Source organism: Gymnogyps californianus, chromosome 21, assembly GCF_018139145.2.
Source record: "Gymnogyps californianus isolate 813 chromosome 21, ASM1813914v2, whole genome shotgun sequence".
NCBI classification, from domain to species: Eukaryota; Metazoa; Chordata; class Aves; order Accipitriformes; family Cathartidae; genus Gymnogyps; species Gymnogyps californianus.
The window spans coordinates 2,952,877-2,974,480 of NC_059491.1; the positions used below are offsets into that span (position 1 = coordinate 2,952,877).

A 21,604-nucleotide genomic window follows, 5' to 3' on the forward strand; every position below is an offset into this window, starting at 1 on the left:
ACAGACAACAGAGACTCACAGTAAACAGTCAGCACATCTCAGCCCTGCTGTGTGCAGCTTGCCCTCTGGCTCTTGACAAAGGCCAATGCTGCAGACAAGTTTGGCTTTTCGGAACTCACTCCTTATACATGTTCTGCACCTCACCTAAATCAAACACCATTCAACAGAGGTAAGCCTGAAGATGCATCTCACCTAGCTGCTGTGGTGAGCTCTCCAGGAACAGGGAGAGGAGCCCCCCCTGCCTGCATTGGCTCCCTGCTCTCTAGGCTTCATTACCAAGTTTGTTTTAAAGTCATGTTTTACACATTTGCAAAGATAAAGACAGCGAGGACGAGCAAGTTACTTTTTTTCATCCTTTCCATTCACACGCATGATCCCTACTGTTCAAAGAGCTACTTGGATGGCCAGAACAGACCCCGTGTCTCTCAGAGGAAAAAGGCCAGTCATAAGAAAGGAGAGGCAGGCCAAAAGACTGAAAAACTGGGATGAAATATGCCTGAATTCAGCCTAGTGCCCGACTCCTGAGAAAATACAGCTCCCCATGGAATGAGGGTAGGATGAATGCCTGATATTCCTCTGGTCCAAATTCAGTCAAGATGCATAACAGGTGGGAGCAGAAAATGCCATTGCAGCAGTGAAGGGAAGTAGTTTCCCGGGACACTAATCTCACCTCCTCATTCTTAGGTCCTGCACAAGGACAGGGGGCTGGAACAGAGCAGGGAGCCAACAAAAGCAGGGTAGAAGAGATGCCCTGCACCTGACACTGCAGGAGCAATGGGAGCTCTGGCTTCTGAGCACACCTAGCACTTCCACACTACACTCATGCAGGATCTGCAAGCACTGCACGCACTTACAAAACCTCATGACAGTCTTTCCAGGCACATGTTATTAACCCATTACAGATAAACTGAAAGGTCAGGGCAGTGGAAAGAGGCAGGAGCTCAGGCACAGGAATCAGGGTAGAGCTAAAAGTACAACCTGCAAGTCCTGTATCCTGCTCTCACTGCTGCAGAAAAAAATGCCTCTGAGCTACATCAGCTTGCACTGACACCTCTTGTTACACAACACCAGGCTGACCCTGAGTACTTTCTGCTCCAAGCTGGAGGTGGACATGTTCCAGGAGCTGGGAACATTCCTCACCAGCCTGGGCCAGCAGGTCAGTCATGCCCCGTGCCAGGGCGTAGCCTCTACCATCCAGAGCTGCTGCTCTGGGCTAATGCGCAGCAGTCCCAGAGAAAGAAGCAAACTGCTGATTGCAAGGCCGAGAGCAGCTGCCAAGGTCAGGAGCAACTTTTTGGCCTAAAACAACTTACAGATTTATCCCTTCTTATGACAATGGCAGTGCCTGGAAGAAAAAAGAGCTGTATTTGCAAAAGAATGAAATTATAAAGAAACTTGATGAGAAAAACTGCTGGCTCTGCTCTCCCAGGAGAGGCGGCTGATTCTCAGAACTGGCTGCCTCTCAGTTCAAAGGCTACAGTCCACACGAGACTGGCAGAAAGCTCCCTGATTTATACCACTGTTGGCAGGAAAGTCGGGAGTGGAGGGACTCCTCCCTAGATCACTTTTGAAAAGCTAGGCTAATTTGATGTTTTCTTGCTCTTCTGAATACATATTGACCTCCTTTCCTAGATAGTCTTAGGAGCAGCACCTCAAAGGAGCTTGTCAAAGGACAAGATGTCTAGGAAAGGGCTGCACAGACCCATTTGTGCAGAAGAATGCAATACATCAGGAAGAACATGCTTCTGAGGGTGTGGCCTGGAGTCCCACTCCATTTGACTAATTTTCTTACCATTTCAATTAAACTGCTGTGTGGGAAGCACAAATACATAGGGGACTCCTCCTTCTACCACTCTTAAGAGCTTGGGAGATTTACAATAGCTGGAATATCAATAATGAATTTGGAGTTCTTTTAACCACCACCTTGCTTTCTGACAGCTTTTGAGGTGCAAGAAGGGAGAAAAAGCCTTGGACCAGAGATTCCTGCCTGCCCATCTGAGCTTCTCTATCAGTGAAGGGATTGGGAATGTGGGGTGGCCAAGCAGTGTGGGCTCTGGAGCACAGATGGACTTGGTGCAGCACACAGTAGATGAGTGCTGGAGCCATGTGTGGGAGCCAAAACCACAAGGCAGCAGACAGCAGAATGGAAAGGCTCCTGTAAAATTAGTTGCTCCAAGGAGACAGCTCATGCCAGCAGTTCTCCCCCTGCAGAAAGCCATGTCAAGGCAGGCCCAGAGATAGCAATGAGCCTGGCAGAGATGAGCAGGGGCTTGCTAAGCCCCTACTGGGGCACTACTCCAAGAGGCAGATATGAGATGGCAAAATCAAGAGGAGGGAAAGCACTAGGGCAGGAGAACAGTGAATGGGTACAAGGGGTCTGTTATATGTCTGGACAGTGAAACCTAATGACCTGAGCACAGAAAAGATCATGAACCAGCAAGAGCACAGCCATTCAGGGTACAACACAAGGGGCTCAAAGGGGAAAACAGAAGGTGGAGAAGTGGTTCAGGCCTGAGCCACAGGGGACTTGACCGTCTTTGCCCAGTCTTTACCCTGCTATTTGTTTCCCTCACTGGGTACCGTTCAGATGCCTGCCTGTGCAACTAGGGCATGAGTGCCTGGGTCTGTCCCATGGCTGGAGTGTTCATGTCTGTGCGCTCAGGAATGTCAGGGGGAGGCACACTGGAGAAAGGGCCAGGTGTGCTGGGAATGCCCGCAGGATGGGGGACAGCAGTGACATGTGTGAGTCAGGACCACACTTATTGCATGGGTTACGGTACAGGTGTGCACTGGAAGAAAGCCAGAGTACTTGCACACAGGGTCTGTAAACATGCAAATAAACATGCTGCCTACAAGTCACTGTGCCACTAAGAGACCAAGGTAGCACAGGAACCACTCTCCTGGAGTAGGTGCTGGCTGAGATGGCAGAGGCATACCAGATCTCCTGAAACAACAGGAGAAATCAGATGGAGCTTTCAGAAATGGAGAACATTAAAGTCACTTGGAGGTGACTAAGCAAGAGATGCTAGCAGGAGGCAGGATCGGGACCTGCAATCTATGTGGATTACAGCCAATTCTGCGTGACCCAGCACAACTCAGCCCTGTGTTACAGACACACACACCCAGCAACTTGGCCTTCAGAGCTGAGCAGAAAATAAAAGTGAAGTCCAGAAAGCTTTCCTGCTTGCCTATAGCAACATGCAATTTCATCACCGCATCACGCAGTAGAGCTGAACCTGTGACCTACCAGTCCCTGCCACCGGTTCCTAGAGGTCCCTACCTCCTAACTGCATTCCAGCAGGGCAGAGCAACAAGGGCTTTGTTTAGACCTTCTGGCTGCATGAAGGAAGTCAAACACAGGTAGCCATGGCTCTGTGCTTTTCCCTCCACTGGAAGAAGTACAAGCCACCTACTTGACTGCCAAGCCATAGTGAGAGATCTTGGCAACGTGATTGCCGCCTCCCAGGAGGAAATCATTGTTTCTCTCCACTGCTCCTCACCAGTTTGAGGAGTGTCACTCGTTTCCCAAATGTTGCAACAAACAGCTGTGAAAGCTTCTGACCCTGGCAGGGCAGGGACCACTGTAAACAAGGTCATATGCACTAGCACTCTGGGAGGGGAACAGATGCAAGCAAAATCCCACTACTGCCAGGACTACCTGCATGAGGGGACACAGGGGTGAAACCCAGCATGGAACAGCTACTCAAAAGAGAAGAACAAAGGACAGTCAAGAGCCATGCCCCTGTAAAATTGCACTCTTGACTATACCCTGCAGCTCTGGGGCACCAACAGAGCTGGCCATAATGTTAACATCCTTTAAACACTAGTTTGACCCATCATACATTGCTGGAAATAGCTGTGTTAATTAGGAGACTCTGCAAGAAGAGCTACAGCTTGACACCACAATGTTCTACCTGGAGGGTAGAAAGCATTGGTTAACAACCACCGGTTAACAACTGGTTAACAGAAGCAACAGTTACACTAGTGGGCAGGTATATATTTTGGAGCTAAAGGGATTGTCTGTGGGTGGAGCAGAAGGCTAATCATTCATACAGGCAAATACCATCACAGTTACCTCTACTTAACACTCAGCCCTGCATAAGAGCAAAACAAATTCCTCCCATTCAGATTTTGTCAGCAGAAAGGATCCATAAAAAAATCTAGACAAAGGATCTCACTACATCAGGAGCGTGGCAGTGCTTATAAATGGACTGGATACTCCATCATCCTTCCCTTCAGGTTTAGGTTTCAATTCCCTCATCTCTCTTCCTGTTCTTTGTCCTTCATCCAATATAAACATGCCATCTGTGCCAGAGGTGGGGCTGCGGAGATTTGTTACCAGTAAATCCCTGCATTACGCAAGCAGCTGCTGTTTTTCAAGCAGTTTCCTTGCTTTACAGCAAAAGACGATCGGCTGTTTGGCAAGATGCCAAATGAGGATTTCTCACTTTCAGTGGCATTCTGAGAGAAGGGGCATCCATTAGCACCTCCCTGCCTCCTGAACTGTCAGGCTTTTGCTTCTCAAGAGCAGAGGAATAACTCTGCAGACCTCATATCATTGCTGCTCCTGTGCTCTACTTGAGTCTAGGGGACAACAGAGAACACATGGCAGTATCCTTTTGTCACCCTCTAGCTGATACGTGGTCGGTAGACACAAATCAGTCATGCAAAGAAGTGTTTTGAAGGATCCATATGGGAGCAAAGTGTCACCATGGAGTCACAGTGCTGCCTATTTAAATGCTTGGCTTTTCCAGGAGAAAAACAGCTGGTCAGACTTCCCCATCTTACATTGAGATGCTGACAGGAGACATCTGCTTCAAGAGTTCCCTGCACTCTCAGCTGGGACCGGAACACATGCCACATGCCTGATTTACATGGGACTTGGAACTTGTAGAGCATAAAGGATTTAACAGCCAAAAGAGATCATGTCCTGTCTTGGTTAACTATGTTTGCAATTCCATGTTTGTCTTCCCTTCTCACTGTTTAGCCATGCAAGGAAAAAAGTTCCACTACAAGTGGAGCCAGGTTTGGAGGCTGAAGAACGCAGTCTGTGCTTCCCTGTGGCCCCTTGGGATCACAGTGAGAGGCAGGAGGAGAAAGGCACCGCCTCTCCCAGAAAGAGAGGTATCCCACCAAGCCAGCCAGGAGGTGTTTTACACTTAAAACCATGTCAGAGAGAGGCCTGTGCCATGAGAGACTGCTAGATCACCTGCCTACTTAAGGAGCTGAGCCCCACCAAGCAAAATATACTTGTGTGACTAAAAGCCCAAACTGCCTATGCAGGTTCCAGCTCGTCCATGCCACAGATTACAGGCTGTAGGTTGAGAAATGGCCCTTCAGACAAATTCCTCTGGCAGGAAGGAAGCTGGGTTGCCATCTTCTACGATCTTGTCAGAAGTTTCACTATCTCTGCTGTTTTATTTAGAGCCTCAATAGTCCTGGAATGATGGAATTATGCCAGGTGCTGAGCTGTGCTTCAGAGATCAGTAAGTGCAGGGCCCTCTACAAAGTGCATATGGATGGGGTGTGTCTTTATTTTTCACTTGCTGCGCCCACAGGGACAGCAACATCCCCATCATTTCTGCTGATGCTAGTCCAGAGTAACCAGGTAATGACAACCTAAGTTTCATTTATCAAAGCCCAAACTATCAAACCTTTACACTGATGCAGAGATCTGAATCTGGACCCAAACAGGAAAGTGGTGGAACAGGTCATGCAATGCTCTGCCTTGACTTTGTGCCTTGGTGCACTAAGTCAATAGCCATTGCCCTGAAAAAGCTAATCATTCCTGAGCATATAGAAGCACCACTGGCCACCCAGTAGCCTCCTCACTTTATCCACTGCAGTTAAGGATAAAGCCACAATCATTCACATTCAGTCAAGTCCCTAGGAAACAGAGTTATGAACATGCATCCCTACCTCTCAATCATTTCCTCTTGTTGTGTGATCAGGGCACACCACCATAGCACCTCCAGACAAGAGCTAGCCCATGCCCAGGAGCCCTGCCAGACTGGCTGTTTGCTCAAGGTTGCTTTTGGGAGCCCCTGGGAGGCCCCCACATCAAAGCTGCTGGGGAATGGGCACCTTGCCGACCAGCAGGTTCATCTCCTCTAAGGGTGCTTGGCAGTGCGCAAGCCAAAGTCACCACGTCAGTAACACAACACACACACCTTTGCCTCTGGAGCAAGGCACAGTCCTTCTAGAAAGCCATGGCTTGCTTTTTCACATACTCTGAAGGCCTGAGCATTGTTTTTAGCCTGGGCTGGGGAACTGCCACATACACTCCCACGGCAGCAGAAATGCATGACAATAGGAATAACTGCTGCCAGCGTGGACATTGAGCATTGTGACAATGCCAGAGGCAGAAGTACCATTCCTGAACCAGCCTGTGTCACTGAGGGACAGAATCCAGTACCCTGTAAGGGGATCTGAGCAATAGACCCAGTCTGCTCTGCGTACCAGAAGCAGAATCAGACCCCAGCAGTCTGGGCTTCTGTCTGAGTCTGAGGACCTCCTGTCCAGATAGACAAGAGGTTCACTCCTCCTTTCACACTGGATCACATTTCCCAGGTGCAGTGAAAACCAGATGCAGCCAGCAGTAGCCATGCAGTCAAAGAACAGAACCTTCTTCTACTTGTGAACACAAGGCAGAACAAAAGTAGTTGCATCAGCTTAGCCATCGCAATGTGGGCTAAGTCTTCTGCCCAGCACTGCAGTGCAGGAACCAGAAACGAGACATTCATCTCTGTGTCCCTTTCCCCACTGTCAGTTCTGTGAGACTGACCCATAATCATTTTCCCTGAACAGTATCCAAGAGAAAGCATTTTAAAGAGGAAATATAATGATTGAATTACAGAGATTAGCAAGAGAGCAACAAGACAAGTATAGTATCAATCACTGTTTTTACTGCTTCTAATCGATGTGCCTCAGTACATAGGTAACAGTGAGGAGTCAGGACTTTTTCCATATGATTGCACTAAACTCTGCAAGTTTCTGAAACAGTTCCTTTCCACTACTGGAAACAAGCAAGATAAAATTTCTTTCTAACATGGCAATTTTAGAAAGGTCTTTTGTTTGTTTTGTCCTTGTACCAGCAAAGTAACATACAAGTATAAGTATACACCGAAAGCAGCAATATAACTTCAGCTTTTATGAGAGGCTCTAAGGACCAGGAGGTATTAAATGGGGGAAAGTAGTAAGGGAACGCCTTGCCTGTTCAGGCACTCACCTCTCTCAGGTGTGTTCTGTCCCGCAGCAAACTGCAGCCACAGACCAAGAGAAAGCACTGTCTTGGCCAACATAGCAAAGTCTGGTCCTGGGCAAACTACCTTAAATCCAAAAGCTTGGCTCTGTGAAGGCAGATGAAAGGCTTAAGATCAGTCATATTACGTGCAAGGATCCACCAGATCTCAGGGTGCCACTTTTGTGCTGCTCATGCCTTGAGATCCGACTGCTTCTTTATGTGTGTTTTGCTGGGCTGTGGTGTAAGCTCTGGCTCCTGTAGGCAATTTTCCTCCCCCCTTCCCCCCCCCCCACTCCTTTTAAAGTCATAAATCCATCTTGACAGGAATAGCTGGAGGAGAGGCACAAACAGCACCCCTGCTGCTGTTCCTCTCCCGAGTTAAACTTGCCCCAGGAGTGTGGATTCAATTGCAGGCAGTCTGCGTGCAGCTGGGCTGGTTTGAAAAATATATCCCTATAGATAAAACTTTGGCCCTGCAAGACACTGGCAGCAGTCCAGCTACCGGGGGGGGGGGGGGGGGGGGGGGGGGGGGGAAGCTCAGAGAAATCCAAAGCTGCTCTGCTCTGGAATGAACTAGAAGAAGGGAAAACACGTATATAGAGGAAAGAAAAAGTAGAAGGGCTGGGGAGCGTGCCCTGCCCTGGGAATATTGGCTAATCTTCTGGGAGGAGGCAGGCTGAGCATTCCCCCAGGTCCTAGCGCTACCCAGCGCGTCCCTTCCTCTGTGCTGCCCCACGGCCAAACACGAGAGATAGAAACAAACGCCATGCCTCTCTACTTTACCCTGGAGAAGAGCTGGTGCAGAAGTCACCAAGAAATGCAGAGCCTGCGGGAAGCAGCCACCGCCGAGGTGGGGAGCGTCAGCCGTGGAGAAGAGGGCATGAAGCAGTGTTCTCTGGTGCAGCTGCTACATGCAACAGCCTGCTACATGCCCACTGACTATCTCCCTTCATTGTGGCGTTAAATACATTCTCAAGTCTATGACTTCTGAGTCAAAGGGGACTCACATGCCTGAAGATAAACCTGTGACAAATATCTTACTGGAAGGAGGGGCAGAAGCGTTTGGCAGAGAGCATATACCAAAGACCCGAGGTTCAGCCTTCACCGGCATGCAGCCTCTCTATTTCCCCTGTATGCAGGAGGCTTTTGCCAGAACAAAAACCAGACCAAACCTAGTTTCCCTTCTCGTGGCTGTCCTGCTGTCCATGTGTCTGCTTCTGGCTCCTACTCATCAGGTAGAGGTGACAATAGTATCTTTCCCTTTTTTCACTTTAGGTTTTAACATGTGCTACTTCTGGACAGATCCAAGATGTTACTAGTAGAGAAAAGCTGGAAAGTTACACCCAATTATGAAGAGACCAAACAATCATCATCTCCCTTAACATGGGGAGTGACCAACAAGACAGGCTAAAAAGTAGCAAAGGAAGAATGTTTAGAAGTGTGGGATTTCCGAAACTGGTGAGCAGTATTTCCTCCAATTTGATTTTCTCTCTCCTGGGAACTGTAAAAAAGTGAACAGGAGTTAGGAGCCAAGGAGCTGTGCAGGGTTGAAAAAAAGTTGTATCCAAACTCATCAACCAAATGGAAAGTCAGAATAGGCCCAAGAAATCAGATCCAATTAAGAAACCATGGATTCAGTCAGCTAGTTAAACTTCCTGGGCACTTGTTTGTGTTTCACCTCCCAGTTTGGTACCCAGCTGCATCACGAAGGAGCTTTGCAATATCGGGTTGTATGATACCTCAATCCCATGTAGCGTAACCCTATGAGTGACAGCCTCACCCACTGATTCGTGCAGGTTGGAATAAGCATTAGCCAGGTACTCAAGAGAATTAGATACACCTGCTCTCATACAGAGAGCATGTAACTTGTGAGATTCCCTCAAAGATGGCATCTGGATCCTGGTGCAATAGCTACAGTGACCAAATACTGTTGCTAGCTGGTTTCTCTGACACATAGAGCAGGGTTTCTTAATGTTACAGCCCACTGAAATAAGTCTGGATATTAGCTGCCGAGTTATGTCTGATCATAGGCACAGTGGGCTTGATCATTGCTTTTTGAAATCAATAGCAGACTTTTTCCTCTGACTCAGTGTGGTTTGGGCCTGCCCCTGTCAGAGTTGTGCTTATTTAACAGCACTTATGGTGAAGTCAGTAGGAAGTGCAGGTGCCCTAGCAGTGAAGCTGTCAGTCTGTAGTCTCATTTGGCAAGCAAGCTTCCAGGGAAAAACTACACAGCAAAGCAAATCCCACCATAGTCTAATTCACCAATCTGAGCAAATTCCTCAACTCTCATCGCACGGATTCACATTCAATTCAGTTGCTGATGTATTGACCATGATGGCAGCCAAGAAGGCAAAAGGCTTTCCAAACCATTGTTGAGTGAAGTATTTGTTCAGTCACATCCTTGTTCTCTGCTGGTGAATATGTCCTGCTTGCTGTTCTCACATGGGTTGTATCCTGAACCTGGGACAGGGGAGGGATGGGCTGGAGGAAGCAAGTGTTGCCCCATTGCAAACCATCTGCTTCTCATCAACTCACCTAGATATCTGTCTGCTCCTGTCCTATCCTCCTTCTGCCCCATTGCCCAATGACCTGTTCAGAGAAAATGACTGCAAAGACAGTGGGCTCGAAATGCTATGGGTCTGGTTCCCAGGGCTCATGGATGCATGTTCAGAGCCCCTTGACTAGGGCTGGTGGGTATATGGAGATTATTTCCTTCCATTACTCACTTCCCAAGGAAGTATTGCTCATCTTAGAATAATTCCTTTTTTTGTCAGTTTATCAATGTGAATGACATTCAGTCTCACACCCTGCAGTCTGGAGAGATTTCAGCCTTTATCTCCCTGCAAGTCCTGCTGGGATAGGTGGAAGCAGGAAAAAACAGCCTGGAAAATAATTAGATCTTACACAATTTTGTTTTATTTTTAAACTTTACTGTAATTGACAGATCCTGTTTCCAGTAAGACCGGTGCATGCACATGCTGATTCTTTCCTAGTTGCATCCTGCACTCTGAAGCCAGCAGTATCACTCCAGATTTGCTCCTGTTTAAACGTGATCAGAATCTGGCTGCAGATCTCAGCTTAGGCCCAGCTCCCTATCACTGCTAAGGTCATGTTCTCCACCTGCCATTGACTTGACTGAAATTCACTCAGCATGATCATCTTCTTACCATGCCAAGTTACAGAACAGCTCAGGAACAATTAACGATTGTAAAAAGAAAAACAAAAAACCCCAAAAACCACCCCCAACAAGTCTACTGTATTTTGATTGTGATATTACTGAGACATGTGCACACTATATCGTACAGCACAAACCCTCAGCACTACGCTTCAGTGTTCTGCGCATGGGAAGCCTTTGGTGGCATGCTGCAGCTGCCGTGACATTCTGGGGATGTAAACAATACGCAATTTCTGAAGAGATGCAATATCCTCTCCAAGACGAATTACCACAGCTGGAACAAACAGGCTTTTGGGAACACAGCCTTTTTTCAGCTCTACATAAAAGTTTTTGTTTGGAGGGGCTATCTATATATGGCAATTTGGAAATTCCCCATTTGGAAAGGAAGCAAAGCAGCTCTGCAGCACTGGAAGAACGATGCGGGTAAAAGCTCCCCCTTGAACTCCAGGGAAGGCTTGTGCAGCCCAGCACAGGTGGGCAGTTACCCAAGGTGCCAGTAATCCAAACTGACTGCATGCACCAGGGTCTTGGGCTGGAAGGCAAGACCTCTGCCAGCTCATGCTGACACATCAGCTCGATTCTGAGGCAGAGGATGCAGATAGCAACTGAATCACCAACAACATTCACAGCCGACTCCAGGTTTTCCTCCAAACACTGACCACGCATGGCTCACTTGACAGCCCACTATGTCACGCTTAACTTCTAAACAGCTACAGGTTGCATGGCTGAAGGGCATGAACTTGAACTCCACTGACTCCAAAAATGCCATTCGGACTTACAGCAGAGAGGATCAGGCCCTGTGTTGCCAGCTCTCAGTTAACAGTGTGTCATGCAGTCTCCAGCCTCAAGTCAGCTCTTATTTTTGTTTGACTTGGAAGACAAACTACAAAAATAGACATGTTTACTCCCTGCATTCACTAGTTTTATTTTTCTCAGAAGTTGCTCAGTGACTAGGAATGACTCCACAGTGAGGCAAGATCTAGCTTATAGATGATCTCTTTCATCCCAAAGCATCCTAAAAAGTCACCCAGCACAAAAATACAGCCACTTCTGAGGTGAAGTGCAGTAGCTTTTCAACTACGGGCAGCAGTATTACACTAAAGCTTAGGATACGTGAAAAAGTTTGCGGGACAGATCTACTCTGGAAGAACGCAACCACCCAAATTAGAGTAGTGTCAGTATACTGGGAAAGGCTGCTTCCCATCCTAATACTGAAGAACTGGCTGCAGAGTTATCAGAACCCTCTTAAAAATAGCCTGGTAACATCCAGCAATAAGAAAATACTTCAGAAACAGTGCCATGGGTGGACACGCTTGCTATTTCCCCTCCAGCATGGTGCCATGCCAGGACACAGTGTCCTAGTTTTCTCTCATATACATTTGCAGCAGCCTATTTCAAAATGAAGGAATTTATGGAAATAACACACAGGTAGACACAAGCATGTCAGATGTCTAATGCACACAGAGGGATAAGGTTCTCTAAGCAATTGCCTGCTCATGCTAGGGGCTTCAGTTCCCTCTGGCTCCCAGGCAGCATACAATTTGCTCCTCAGGTTTTATGAAATCTGAACAATGTGTGCTTGGGTGAGCTCTGAAGGAGTCAGCTTGTCACAAAGCATCAGCTCTCAGACACCAAAGTGACTTACAGCCCCAAGGATCCTTCTGAGCTGGGATGGGATGGACCAACAGCCTCAGTTCCTCTCCAGCTCCGCATCCTGGGCATCTCCTGGTCTCTCCACCTAAGTCTGCCTTGAGGAATCCTGGACAGTATCAGCACTAGACAAGGGGCAGTGGAAGCTGGACATCTGCCCAGAAAGGAAGAGAACCTAGTCCTTCTGACAGGCCACAAAACAGCCTTCAACTCCTTTGAACTCCAGCTTCCCAAAGGGGTTCCTAGAGCAAACCAGCCTCAGCACACAATGCCTCCATACCTGCTGTCTCTTGTGATTTCAAATCCGCATTGGATCTGTGCGTAATGTTATTGCAGAGAAATAATATCAGAGCGAAAGGAAATGATAATTAATGCTGTTGCAAATTTATCCTGAGAATTAGCGTCAGTTAGACTAAGTGGGGAGGGAGCAGTTTGCTGAGCAGGGTGCCACAGCCAGAGTTAGAATCCTGGGGATGGATCCAAGGTAAATAGTGTCTCCTCACTGCACCTTATTAGTGCCAGGTTGCACCAGCTGTGCACTTGGCATCTCTGTTGGGACTGAATGCAATTTGTCTGGTCCATTTCTACTTATGCACATTTTCATCTATGGTTTGGTTCTGCTAATATTCTAGACAACAGTAGCAGCCCACTAGTTCTTTGCAATGGCATTTAGGAAGAGCGTCACAGAGTGACTGAAAAAGCACACATTCGTTTGAGTCATACCACAGCATTTTGGGAGTGGAGCATTTATAAGTGAAATGTCTTTTCATTTATAAAGGGCCATTTTTTCCACTTTTCAGTGAGATGATGTCGTGGCTGTCAGTGCTGGAATATGTGAGCAAGCTGCTGAAGAACATATTGATGAAGAGCATCTTGACTGCAAGCAAGTTTTATGGGGGGTGGAGTGGGGTGGGGGTTGACCCCAGCCAGCAGCTAAGCATCCACCAGCAACAAGAAACTCATGGGTCAAAGTAAGGACAGTTTAATAAGTGAAGAAAAGCCACATGCACAAGCAAAGCAAAATAAGGAACTTATTCCCTACTTCCCATCAGCAAACAGCTGTTTAGCCTCTTCCTGGAAAGCAGGGCATCAACACATGTGAAAGTTACTTCGGAAGACAAATGCTATAACCCTGGAAGTCCCCACTTCCCCATTTTCCCTGAGCTTTTATTGCCGAGTACATCATATGTTAAGGAATATCCCTGTTGTCAATTCAGGCCAGCTGTCCCAGCTGCATCCCTCCCAACTTCTTACACACTCCCAGCCTACTCAGTGGAGGGGGTAGTGGGCATGAACGGAAAAAGAAAGCCTCCACGCTGTGCAAGCACAGCTCAGCAATAGCCAAAACATTGGTGCATTATCAATGCTGTTTAAGTGACAAATCCAAAACACAGCACCATACAGGCTGCTGTGAAGAAAATTAACTCCATTCCAGCCAGACCCAGTAGACTAGGGCAAATTATGAGACAGCCAAGTGCAATAAAGAGCCTACACAGGATGCTGAAGCAATGGAAGGCATCGCCTCTGCTCCCTTTTCCTCACAGCATTCAGGAGCTGGGGTTGGATTCCAAGGTGTCAGGCAAGAAGAGCAGGACTTCAGATCCTATAACAGAGAAGTAGTTCAGCAAGAAGACTGTCTTCAAGGCAAGTCCAGTGTCCAGAGGGACTGGGAAAGTGCTGGACTTGACCCTCCTCTGTCCATCCAGTCACCTGTCCAGGACCAGAATGCTCCAAGTGCTGTAGCTGCCTCAAAAATGGGCTTATGACAGCATTGGCAAGGCAGTCCCTGAAGGCAGGTCATAAATGCTACATGTATAGCAAGCACTGTTCCTTTATCAATATTTTTGTTTGATCACATTTAGTGGATATGAGCAAGAACCAGAGGGAATAAAGTAGGACTGGAAGTAAGAGGCAGGGCCAGCTTCAGCTGATAGATCTTGGTGCTGCTGCATCGCTTCAGAGCTGATGCAGAGTTGTGACTCTGCAAACTCCACCACCTGTTGAAATTGTCCCAGCACACCTTGTGGAGCAAAGCTGCTGGTATCAAGCCAGCTTATCTGCAAGCCAGCTCCCATCACCAGTCAGTAAAACTGTCCCAGGCCTGAGAAAGTGTGCCCTAAATGAGTAGACCATTCCAAAATTTAGCTGCATCCAATTAATCCATACATCTGGGCAAGAGATCACATAATTATACTGTAGGGTGTACAAGAACCATATTTTAATGATATAATGCTCCTATTGTCTTCAGGACAACTGGCCCAGAGCTAACAGCAGCTGCTGCTTCTTTCACATTTGTAAAGGCATTTACGGTCCTTTAAGTAAAAACTGCAGTGATGGACTGGTATGGGGCTTTGCATTGTTATTTTTGAGCCAGCCATAAAACCAGACTTGACTGTTGTTAAGAGCTAATACATACAGTTTCATTATGGGCTGAAAGGGATGATATTGGAAAAAACAGACCTCTGTATGCAGCAGCACTGAGTCAGACACGACTTGCAGCAGCCTGACTTTCTGAACTGCAGCTGGACCAGTTTTGTTTATAAGCTCACAAAATTGCATGGAGTTCAACCAGCTTCTTGCTTTCACCTTGTCTCTGGGTTCTAAAGTGTTTTAAATTTGTTGGAATCATTTTTGTTGGATCACATTTGTTGGATCATTTGCAGAGTTCCAGGAGCAGGTCAAAGACCAACGTAATGCAGAGGGAAAAAAAAGCAGGAGGGCTGGATGCCAGCAGTGCAAAGCAGAGCTGAAGCACTCAGGCCTGACTAGTCTGCCACAGTCCAGGCTCGCTCACCAGTCTGAATTCAGGGTACCTCAGGCCCAGAGATTTCATTTTCTCCTTGCTCCTGCCTGGAACTGTTGTAATTCCTTCAACCTATCTAACTGCTCTCAGCTATGGTAGGCTACCCCACACAGATATGTAGTAGTGAAGGGGTAAAACAGGAGAAACAGCAAAAGACAATGTAAGTGGCTCATTGCTTATTCAGAGGCTTCTGGATTTCTCCTTTTGTCAGGTAGGTCAGAAATAGCTAACATCTCTGGCCCTGTGTCTCCTGGTTACTGTAGAGGCTCCTCTTTTGTGTGCAGCAGGCTCAATTAAGAACTGTTGGGTTGTCATAACGCATCCTCCACTCCACTGCCAGAGACGCTAGTGGATGTCCACATGCATCAGCTTCCCTGCCAAGGAAGGGCTGACAGAGAGAGCTCTTTGCTTCACTGCTTCAGTCCTGTGCTTTCAGCTCAGCCCAGGATGAGGAAGAGCGGGATAGGAAACACTAACCCTCCAAATAAATAGGCAGGACACAGGCTCAGCCATCCTTGTGTGTACAAAAGCCACAGACTCCCCCAAAATATACACTGCCTGTGCAGTGATCACAACCCCAACATTAATACTAGGGGAGGAGGACACAGATGTGCAAAAACAATTGACTTCTGGAGCCTGAGTCTTTACAAGAACTGTGTTCTCAATCCCTGCTTTGCAACGACAATGTTGCCATAATTAAGGGGGTAGAAGTTTACATGTAAAGAGCTAACTCCACAGTGCCAAGAACCGCAAAGGAGTGAGGGTACAAACCTGGGTGGGCCCATGATAGTCCCTAGCCGAGAACCACTGTGTCTTTAGCGCCGGAATCTCTTTCCAAAGGCTGGAAAACTTGTGTTGTAAGCTTCAGAGCTGCCTAGTCACACAGAGGACTTAATGGGAGGAGCGGCCGATTCAGACCGCAGAGATTCCTATATCCTTGCTGAACCAGCTTCTCCATGCAGCTCATACTACTTCAATGGACTTAGCTGGGCACATGAGCCTAATGGCTCTGAAGAGAGGTGGAACCTTTCATGTTTATCCCTGAGAAGCCATAGGCATTTACAAACAAAAAGGGGCAAACTCCTAGGGGAGAAGTTACTGTATTCCCTCCTGAGCTGCAGACTCTGGCAGGAAAGTGCAATGTTAGCCTAATATCAGGGTGGAGAGCAACAGCCACGCTATAGCTTAACCAGAACATTACACTGCAGGTCTGCAGTGGACACCAATCCTACTGCAGGCCCTGCTCCAAAGCATTCATAACACCTGGCTTCAGCAGGGAGGAAAATACTGAAGGATTTTCCCTGGAAGAGCCTTTCATTCCAGATCTGACATTTCCAGTAAGTGGTCCCTGGAGAATATAGCACCCTTCATATTAATGTGAAATCTGTTCTTTTCCCAAAGCCAGGCTGCACTGCAACCCTTTGGTCAAATCCAAAACAGCGTCCTTGCTAATGGGACACACTGGACAGAGAATTGACTGATGTGCAAACAGGACTTGTGGCTGGTTGTACAGGATTTACCAGCATACTGGGTCAGACTCTGCTTTGCATGTGGAATCAGAACCTGGGAGTGTCTAGCAGAGATTCTCTAAGACTTCAGATTCCTGCCTCATTTCCTTCACAAGACAGGATTTTACTGCATTTTTCCCGGCTGGACCCAGACTGTAGTCTCACTTTGCTTGCCAGGAACCGGAGTAGCTCTGAAAATTGGACCCACTTCTAAGCAGTACAAGTGAGGTCTGGATGTAGTGGTCAATTTTTAACCAAAGGCTTTTCTTTGGAGTGGATAATTTTCCTTATTGCTTGACTTTCATCCCCTATCTCTATCCTGTTAGGAAAGCCCAGACAATTGGGAAAAGCCAAATTTAGGAGAACCTCCTTAGAACCGGGTTTCCTGAGGAATTGCCAGCTACGCAATAAGCTGTGATTTCCTATTGAACAGCAAGTTCTCAGCCTTGAGAACTCTCAGCCTCTCTCAATAATTGTAATCTCTTAACATGTCAGCCTGGGAGAGAGAAGACAATTTGGAGCAGCTTGCAGGCACACACACGAGAGCAAGACATGGCAGAGAAAGCATTCTGCACACATGCAAAGGAGACTCATGTATTTGGACAGTCTTCCTGGGCTTGTTAGTCTGCAGGGTGTATAAGGGAGGAGCCAATAAAGAAACAACCAAGCCAAAGGATATCAACTTCTCTCCCCCAGGAGGCTGGGTTGTCATCTATTTTGCTTATTTCAGCTTCTGTACCCAATTTCTTTGAATCACACCAGTAATTGCTAAGACAGTTTTACAGCCTAATACCCTGTGCAGCTCTGCAGGCTCTGACAGACTGCTGTGTGTTTTTTGAAGGTCTGAGTTAACTCTATCATGACTTATAGCAGCTTACTTGGACAACAGCACTGTTCCATCCATCTCTGGCTCATGTTTCAAACAGTGGCAAGTAGTGGTTGCATAAGGAGAGGCTATCAGGGCAGTAGTCCCCCCTCACAAGCTCACGCCCTGGTGCTGCAACCCATTCATGGTAGGGAATTGAGCAAAACAGCGGCACAGGATAGTTTCTGTTCCTATCGGCGAAGTGGCTGTATTTCAGGTGTGCTCTATTTTTAGGGGCTTGTCTAAATCTTGGCAGGCTCTGCTGAGTTCTTAGCTTGGCTGGTGGGGAGAAGCAGGCAAAGACATTGACGAATGGGCCTCTAAGCACCCATCAGACCTGCATCCAGTCACAACAGGAAAGGGAAGCAGTATGTGGCTTGTAAGTTCCTATCAGGAGAGACCACCTGGCCCCCACTTCAAGCACAGCTGCATGAGTGCTGGCCAAGCTATGCTCTCTGCTCACAGCCTGGAATTCAGAGGAGAATGAGGCTGATTTTCCATCAGCCTCAATACCCAGGTGACAGTTAGAGCCTCTCCACTCCCAGCTCTGCAGGCCTCCTTCTCTGATGGGGGCAGGGGAGCAGAGGTACCAGTCTTCTTATTTTTACCCTCATGCCAGCAGCCTTTGAGACTAGAGAAGCTTAGTTTCAGAATAAGTGTAGTCTGAAAACTGGCATGCTGGGATGGAACAGGTTCAGCACTTGTGTGGCTACAGCAGAGGAGCACAACTGGACCAGTCTGGGACAGGGATTTCCAGACTCCCACTGTAGAGGTAATTTCTCTGGTCCAGGCTGCCAGAAAGGAACTGACCTTCAGTTTCAGGGTTTAGAACTAGACTGCCTCTAAGGTAGGCTTTGCTGAGGGCTCACTTTTCATCTGAAGCTTTTCAGCCCCTCTCAGTAATAAGGCAAAAATATCTGAGCAGGAACAAGGCTTCAAGCACGAAAAACAATCACCCTTTTTGTCTGAACCCAGCAAGGCAGCTGGGGAGTGAGTGGGAGGAAAGGGAATGACTCCCTGTGCTGTCAGCAGGGCTCCTTCAGCCCAGCTGACCTTGGCTAGCTCGCTCTGTGCTCCTGTAACACTTGGAAACTTGTCCCCCCATGCTGGTTAGTGTCAGAGTGGGGATTTTCTCTCCAGCCTCCACACCAGCCCCTGAAAGCCCTTGGTTTATGACTGTTCTCCTCCCATATGCCCTGCCTCTCCTTTTCACAGGGTATAGCATGGGATGAGCTCTGAGTCAGATCTGAGTTTCTCCTTCAAGGCACTGATTCTTCATTTTCCACATGTTCAGCAAGTTCTAGAGATGTAGATACCCTGTGGATCCAGACTTTGGTGCATACAAGCCACAGACAGGATGAGACAATCAGCATGCTGCCCCACATAGCAAATGCTGGAGAAAAGTACTACCTTCTGTCACATTAAAGGCAACACCACACTGAGCAGGTGGACATCAGCAGAGTCAAGCATAAAACCACACAACAGGCTACCGCCTTCCCCTGCCCCATATCACCATCTCCCACCATCTCTTTCCATGTGGGAGTCTGGCTTTTCTGGCACAAAAGAGCAGAGCCAGTCAGGCTTCTGGAGCAAAGGAAGACACTTGCAAGCTCAGGAGGGAAAGCATGCAGAACAGCACGGACTCTGTCCCTGGGCAAGGCTGCCACTCCCCACACAAGCCAACACTCAGGAGCCGGCAAGAGTCTCGCATGTCCTTTTTTTGCCATCACAGACTCAGTCTGAGGTCAGTCATTTTATAAACTGAAAGGGTGGAAGCGGGCTGCTGGGATTTCCAAGGACTGCACAGTAGGCTTCCTTCTGCAGGCTGAAGGTAAACTTGCTGCTGGGAGTCAGGGACCAATTCCACCATGGGCCACCTGATGTAGGCAGCAGCCTAACTGCATCTGATGCTGTGTGGCAGTCAACATGTGGGTGGCCTATAAGGGACATAGGCCTGTATTATTCAACTTGAACTCATTGCTGGAAAGAGCCATACTGAGATCTGAGAGGTCAGGACAAACTTGCCGAAATCGAAAAGTAATGAGAGGGGAGGGGCGGGGGGAAAGACTTCCTACCATCAGCAAGTTGCTGTTTACAGTTGAAAGAAGGCAGGTGGGGCATGGGGTCCTAGATTAGAAATCCTGTTGCATAAACAAGCCTGAAGGAAGCAGAGGGTTCTGCTGAGAAATGCTATGCCTGACAGCTATCCTTTCCTTATTGCAAGTCCTGCCAGCCTTATACTCCTCCCACATCAAATGGGGAAATAGTTGCAATTCCAGTAGTCCATAAAGAAAGAGGTGACTTGACACATGCAAAGCAATCAAAACAATTCCCATCTATTTTGGCAATAAGAGACTTTTGTTCTAGAGCTGGATGCTGTAATGCCTGATCCAATGATGAAACAACAACGAGAGCAAAAATATTCCCCCGCAAATAAGTGGTACTATTAGACAGAAATATCCTCTCTGCTCTTCACCCTTCCATGGAGGCACAGGCTCCCTCTGCAGAGATGAATTTGTTTCTTCAGTCAAGAAAGAAGAGACAGGTGATGTGAATGCAGAGTCCCATCCAGCCATCCACCGATGGAAACATCATACAATTTCTCTCTCTGCAAATATTTAACCAAAGCTTCTCTTGTTTAGCAAGCAAGCAGGCTCTATCCTTAGAGTTTCAGATCTCACACCCAGGCCTGGTCCCTGCTCTTTGGCTTCCCGCAGCAAACATGGTCAGCACAGAGGGCTGCACCATCGGCTTTTCAGGAATACTCTCCATAAACCACCAGTTCTACACATAGGTATATGCATGCTTAATTTAAGGGCAGAGGATAATTGTCATTGTTCACCAGTTTTCTTAGGACTCTGGGAAGCATGTAGACACTTAGGCATACATTACATAAACACTTGGACATCAAGTGTATTGGAAGAACTAGAATTGGGATTGCAATCCATGGCAATGAAGTACTTTGCCAAGCTCACTGCTCTCATTTAGCAATACCAGTAATTTATTTACATTTCCAGGGCTTTCTAGTTTAGCTTTTCATATTGGTAGGATTATCCAGCCCTAGTCACACCCCTTACATCTATAATTAGATCTTGCATGTAGTCAACTTTAACAGCAAATGACCTAAAGCTCTGCCACTAGATAACACTGACTGTCTCCCATGCCTTGAAATTGGGACATGGAGAACTAGAAAAATGCTGCAGATATTTTTCACTAGGTTAGTCGGTAACTATATGATCAGAGCCACTCCAAATTACCTCAAAATAAGTGTACTTGTCTTAGCAATCTCCCTGGGTGAGCACTGACTCACTCCTTTAGCCTTTTCAAATAAATACACCTTGCCTTCTACCCAGTCATCTGCTCAAGTTACCTGAGGACAGCCACTGTCAGCCTTCTTTACAAGGTAGTTCTTACCCACATCTGTTTCAACAGATGCACGAAGTAGCATCAAGTAGCACTAAGTAACAGATTTATGCTGACATCTGGATCTGTGACTACACTCCTCACTTCCCTACAGGAGAAGAAAGAGGAATCAATCAAATAAGAAGCATTACTCAGGTTAGAAAGGAATTGAAGTCCATTGTGGGGTTTCTAAACAGATTAGCCTTGTAGAAATCTGCCACTGCAGCAAATTCCTAGAGAATGGTCCTAGAAACCCCCCAAAAAGGTGACAGGTCACTGGGAATGCCACTAAACGTTCAGAGAAATAGCATATCAGAAACAGCTAAACACACACTAACACAGACCTGCATCTCTATACACATTTATACTCAAATTCTGATCTTTACTGAAAATTTGCAATTCTACCTATTCCTCCCCTTCCCAGCTGCAGTACTGAACCAAGAAATGAAGTAATACTTACCACTTCCACAGTCATTTTCAATCCTAGTTCTCAAAAGATGAGGAAAACCAAAGCTGCATATATATAGATGGGACACAGGGCAGAAAAAAATGAGGAAGCAATCACCCTTAGGCACATTCAGCTGGTAATCTCAGGTGGTGCTATTGCTGTTCAGGAGAAGTGGCAGGGAAGCTTCGTTCAAATTGGGCTGCAGTAAGTGTGGGGCCTGCCCTAATCGCTTGTCCTGCTTGCATGTCTATCGTGCAGAGGAAGTCTGGCAGATCCTGTTTAGCAGAGTTCTCCCACTCATGGGGCTTTTTCTGCCTCTGCACCGCTTCCTGGCACCTGTCAAGGATATTGCTGTTCTGATACTTTCCCCATGAAAGGCACTCAGAAGTCAGTTAGAGGTTCTCTTTTCATGTGCTCTGTCTCTTTCCTCATCTCTGTGACTGACAAGTTCTTGAGAGGCCATTGCAAGCTTGTCAGGAATGGAGATGATGCATGAAACGTGACGGA

General features: G+C 47.3%; 1 protein-coding gene across 2 annotated transcripts in view; it reads right to left on the reverse strand.

Annotated features, from left to right (window-relative positions):
• Positions 1 to 21,148, reverse strand: part of VWA1 (von Willebrand factor A domain containing 1) — a 34,237-nt gene extending 13,089 nt beyond the window's left edge. Inside the window, exons 1-2 of one of the 2 annotated variants that reach the window (XM_050909521.1) lie at positions 21,110 to 21,148; positions 7,229 to 7,349 (exon numbers count right to left, since the gene is read on the reverse strand). In XM_050909521.1, the coding sequence (XP_050765478.1) occupies positions 7,229 to 7,349; positions 21,110 to 21,124 (136 nt within the window). In that variant the 5' untranslated portion in view covers positions 21,125 to 21,148. Of the gene's footprint in view, positions 1 to 7,228; positions 7,350 to 8,026; positions 8,077 to 21,109 lie in introns of those variants that run through there. The other variant, XM_050909522.1, reaches the window with a different exon arrangement.
• Between the last annotated feature and the right edge of the window lie 456 nt (positions 21,149 to 21,604).